The sequence below is a fragment of the Charadrius vociferus genome, unplaced genomic scaffold (assembly GCF_000708025.1).
Source record: "Charadrius vociferus isolate BGI_N301 unplaced genomic scaffold, ASM70802v2 scaffold1493, whole genome shotgun sequence".
NCBI lineage: Eukaryota > Metazoa > Chordata > Aves > Charadriiformes > Charadriidae > Charadrius > Charadrius vociferus.
This window is the reverse complement of record NW_009647467.1, coordinates 77,803-82,395: the sequence shown is the minus strand read 5'-3', so window position 1 is coordinate 82,395 and position 4,593 is coordinate 77,803. Positions and strand designations below refer to the sequence as shown.

The following is a 4,593-nucleotide window of genomic DNA, read 5'->3' as shown; positions in this document are numbered from 1 at the left end:
CAATACCAGACAGCACTTTTCGTATAAACAATACCGTATTAACAACCACAGGGCAGCCGTACCTGTAGGCAGGGATAGCACCAAATGTTGGCACGTCTATCCGTGCAGCTAGACTGCTAAAAAGAAGCAGCTCCAGTGGAAAGGCACCTACTGTATGTGTAATGCTGGTGCAGATTTTTTTTCTGTTCTTTCCTTTTTTTTTTCCTTTTTTTTTTCCTTTTTTTTTTTTTCTATCAGTCTAACCTTCTGTGTTGATACATGAATGCTGGTACCCACTTAGAGGGATGCCAGATGATCAGTGCAGAATGAAGGTCCCAGGAGAAAGGCTCACGTGGTTTTCTCTGCCCCGTGACGTCACTAGCAGATGGCATGGGTACCAGCTCTGGCAGTTGGCATCAATGTCACTTTTTAGAGATCAATGAGATAGTGCAGATATACACAGATCTAGACTCCAGGAGACGATGCGACATTCAGACTGAAAAGATTTGGAAGGCAAAAAATGAAAACTGATTGTTGAATGAAATAAAAAGCTAAGGTAATACAAATAAAGATATATTTCAGTTGGTGCTGGGTGTGCATGCAAGTGTTTAAAGATACAGTATCATTGTCTTGTATTTTATGTATGCTATTTACTGTCTAATAACTCCTCCTAACATTTTATTCTTCTAATACAATTGCATACTTTCATTGGTGTTATGTAATATTGCAAGTGTGTAGACAATACTGATAGAGTTAGTCTTTGACTGGGGTTTTTGTTTAGTTTTGTTGTATTAAAAAAAAGTCCCTGCGTTCGTTTTGCTTGTCTCTTTGAGGACCGTGGGATCCAAGCTTTTGCTGCTCCTAAACTGCAAACAAAAGCAAAATAATTGGGAAAAGGAAATTATTTTCCCATTCCAGGCTGGATTCTGAGCACACGTGCAGGATTGCAGTCAGAATCTACAGACCGCTCCTGTCTGCTACGAGCTGGAGGGAGACGTCTGAGCCTCACAGAACATAAACATTGCTATAGCGTGCAGGGAATTTTTCACCTCCCCCCCACCACAATTGATGGGGGAGAAAAAAAAAAAAAGGAGGAAAGAAAAAGAGAAAAAAACAAATAAGTTTATTCTAACTAAATGTATAATATCAATTAGAATTTTTGCTGGGAAAAAGGAAAAAAAAAAAGGTAGGGGGATTTTATTTCCTAACTAATCTGAATATGTTTAAGGTTAGAGCGTTCTGATTTGTTGTTGTAATATGAAATAAGTAATATGTGATTTTCATAAAAAAACATTAGAACAAAAATTCTTCGTTTTTAATTATGTTACTAGCTGGGTGATCTGGGGGGGATGTTCCATTAATTTTTTTTCTCACCCACTCTAACTTACTAGAGTTTAATATCTTGATCCATAAGGGAAGAAACGTGGAGGGAAAAAAACTTTGAAATATAAGTCAAAAAGTGATTTAAAAATATTTAACTATCAGTTGATATAGATATGGCACTTTTAAATTTTAAGTCTGCTCTCGCTCTCCTCATTTTTTCACCCAGGGGAATTTGGATTAATGAAATTTCTGTATTGCTTTATCATGTTTTGCATTTCTTTGAATTCCACAGTGGTGAGGGTTCGAAAGGGCTCGTTTAAAAGTAAGATAAAGGAGCAGGGAGCTAATTGTGCATTTTAAATATTGATTTAATCTATATTTATCTGTGAGAAACGTGGCTTTTTAGTTGCAAGATCCTGAATGTTTCGAGAGATTTTAAAAATTCTGGACAGCCTTTATTTTTTAAAAAGCGAGCATTTGAAACCGGCATTTTATGCAAAAAAATATAGATTGTGCATTTATATATACACACTCTCATGTACACAGAGCGTGCACGCAGATGCACGAAAGGTGCATGAGGATGTGTGTGTAAGTCGGCAAACTTTAAAAATGGAAATATTTAAATATTGTGCTGGCATTCTTTCAGGTAACTTAAGATTATAGAACCATGTTAACACTACCGTTTGATGAGTCTGTTGTAATGCCAGAATCCCAGATGTGCAGAAAGTTTTCCAGAGAAAGTGATGACCAAAAGCAAATGAAGAACCCAGAAAGCTTTTCGAAGCAGATTGTGCTCCGAGGAAAGAATATTAAGAGATCTCCAGGAGAAGACACAGAAAAAGAGGAGGAGGAGGAAGAGAGAGAAGAGGAGGATGAGAATGGCTTGCCCAGGCGAAGGGGCCTTCGGAAAAAAAAGACGAGCAAGATAAGGATGGAAAGGATCAAATTCAGGCGACAAGAAGCCAACGCTAGAGAGAGGAACCGGATGCACGGCCTTAACGACGCCCTGGACAATTTAAGGAAAGTAGTCCCTTGTTATTCTAAAACACAGAAACTGTCCAAAATAGAAACCTTAAGACTAGCCAAGAACTACATTTGGGCTCTTTCTGAAATCCTGCGAATCGGCAAGAGACCCGACCTGCTCACCTTCGTGCAAAACTTGTGCAAGGGTCTGTCCCAGCCAACGACAAACTTGGTGGCGGGATGCCTGCAGCTGAATGCCAGAAGTTTCCTGATGGGCCAGGCGGGCGAAGGCGCCCATCACACCCGCTCGCCCTACTCCCCCTTCCACCCCCCCTACCACAGCCCCGAGCTCGGCACCCCCCCGGGGCACGGGACTCTCGACAACTCCAAGTCCATGAAACCTTACAATTACTGCAGCGCTTACGAGTCCTTCTATGAAAGCACTTCCCCCGAGTGCGCCAGCCCACAGTTTGAAGGTCCCTTAAGTCCTCCCCCAATTAACTATAATGGGATATTTTCCCTGAAGCAAGAAGAAAGCTTGGACTATGGCAAAAATTACAATTACGGCATGCATTACTGTGCAGTGCCACCCAGGGGTCCCCTTGGGCAGAGCTCTATGTTCAGGTTGCCTACAGAGAGCCACTTCCCTTACGACTTACATCTGCGCAGCCAGTCTCTCACCATGCAAGATGAATTAAATGCAGTTTTTCATAATTAATGAGGAAAATGAAAATAAACAGTGGTCATTCACCTCCCCATCTAATTAAGAGCAAGCAGATGCTTGGGCACCGCGTAATTGGCACAACTCTATTTAACGTGTTTACTAGTTCCTAAAGTGTGTTTCAACTATTGTGGGGATTTTCTATGTATTAATAAACCCTTTTTCCGATAAGTATTTTTCCTTTCGTTTTTTTGTCTGTAAACACTGTGAGATTCTGTTTCCTCTCAGAGGTTATTTCCCCCTCCTTTTTTTTCTTTTTATTTCCCTATCTGCTTGATTTGTTGAGCAGTGTGTCTGAACAATATCGCTGAAATAAAAGCATACACACTGTGTAAAGTCAATGTCTATTTTGATTGTACAGTAATTATACAAATGCATGTTATTGAAATCAGATTAATAAAAATGATGTATTTATAATTGGTAGAAAATATATATTATGTATTTGAGGAGAACTGGATTAAAAATATTCAGAATTTTAAAGAAATTATCTCAGAACTGAGATGGGCTTGCAATATGCAGAGGTGAGAGTGCAGCAATATTGAAAGCTATGCAAACAAAAAAAAAGCAAACAAAAAAACAAAACAGTTTTTTGGGTTGTTGTTTTTGGGTAAGCTAAGGAAAACCAGTGATTGTCACTGACATTATTCAGCCTGACCTTTAGTGTGTTGCTGGCAGGGGCCACATGCTAATAATTTAGAAGATGTTGTCGAAATTTTGCCTCAGTTATTCTGACCATATATAATCAGCACTTTTTTGTATTATTCTGACTTCAGATGTAAAGGTTTGTTATAACAATGTATAACTGTGGTTTCTCACTGCGTACTTTAAATGCAATTAAACATAGATGTTTCCACTTTTAAAATACATCTATTAGCTGTGATACTGTATTTTGCCTGATACTTATTATTTCACAGTATACAGCTGCCTTTGGTCTTGCCTACACAGCTTTCTTCCCCGCACCCCCGTAGTGCTTGAGCCTGGGGATGGAAATCATGAATTATCAGGGCGAACCTCATGCTATTTTCAGAAGGATGTATTAGCAATGCAGCAAAAGCAGACCCAAAATATTACAGAAACAGCTGTGTGCTAAATGAAACTCAGGTTAGAGGAAGAAGGTAACTTTAGAGCTCAATGAAATGCCGAATTTCATACGAGAAAGGGCCCTGAGTGGACAGGCAGGCCGCTATCTGCCCCTCCAGCTCTGGCATGAGGAGGAGTGCAGGAGCGCGGGAAGCATAAAAGCTGCAGAGAGGAGGACTCCCTGAACATTGCTAAACTTAGTCGTGGCTAATAAACATCCCCTGTAAACTACAGATGCGTCTCTAACCCACGTTAGTTCAGCAGCTACAAGGGTCTGCACAGCCCCTCGCACCTTAACAGAGTTGAGCTCGGTCATTTACTAACTGCTCAGAGCTATTTCTCAACAAGCTACACGAGTGACAAAATGAATGAACAGTCCGGCTAAAAGTCAACAGCCTTTAAACCTGTGGGTGAGCAAGATCTCTTGATTTTGAGGGATAAATAGCAGATACTTCACAAACATTCACCTGAAGTGCCCAAATGCTATGCTGTGAATGAGCAGGGAATAATTTTTTTTAAAAAACTAC

The 4,593-nt window shown here is 40.1% G+C and overlaps 1 protein-coding gene across 2 annotated transcripts; it reads left to right on the top strand.

The window, feature by feature from the left end:
• The first annotated feature begins 390 nt into the window (after positions 1–390).
• NEUROD6 (neuronal differentiation 6) lies at positions 391–3,870 on the top strand. Of its 2 annotated transcripts, XM_009880700.1 has the most exons (3): positions 391–535; positions 898–1,165; positions 1,949–3,870. In XM_009880700.1, exon 3 carries the CDS (start codon positions 1,970–1,972, stop codon positions 2,981–2,983), a length of 1,014 nt encoding a protein of 337 aa, XP_009879002.1. In that variant the 5' UTR covers positions 391–535; positions 898–1,165; positions 1,949–1,969; the 3' UTR covers positions 2,984–3,870. The 2 variants fall into 2 exon arrangements, with proteins under 2 accessions (XP_009879002.1, XP_009879003.1); XM_009880701.1 differs by lacking the exon at positions 898–1,165 and having other exon boundaries at positions 421–535.
• The last annotated feature ends 723 nt before the right edge of the window (positions 3,871–4,593 follow it).

Coding starts and splice junctions, on each gene's coding strand:
- NEUROD6 (XM_009880700.1), top strand. CDS start 1,970: ATGTTAACACTACCGTTTGATGAGTCTGTTGTAATGCCAGAATCCCAG.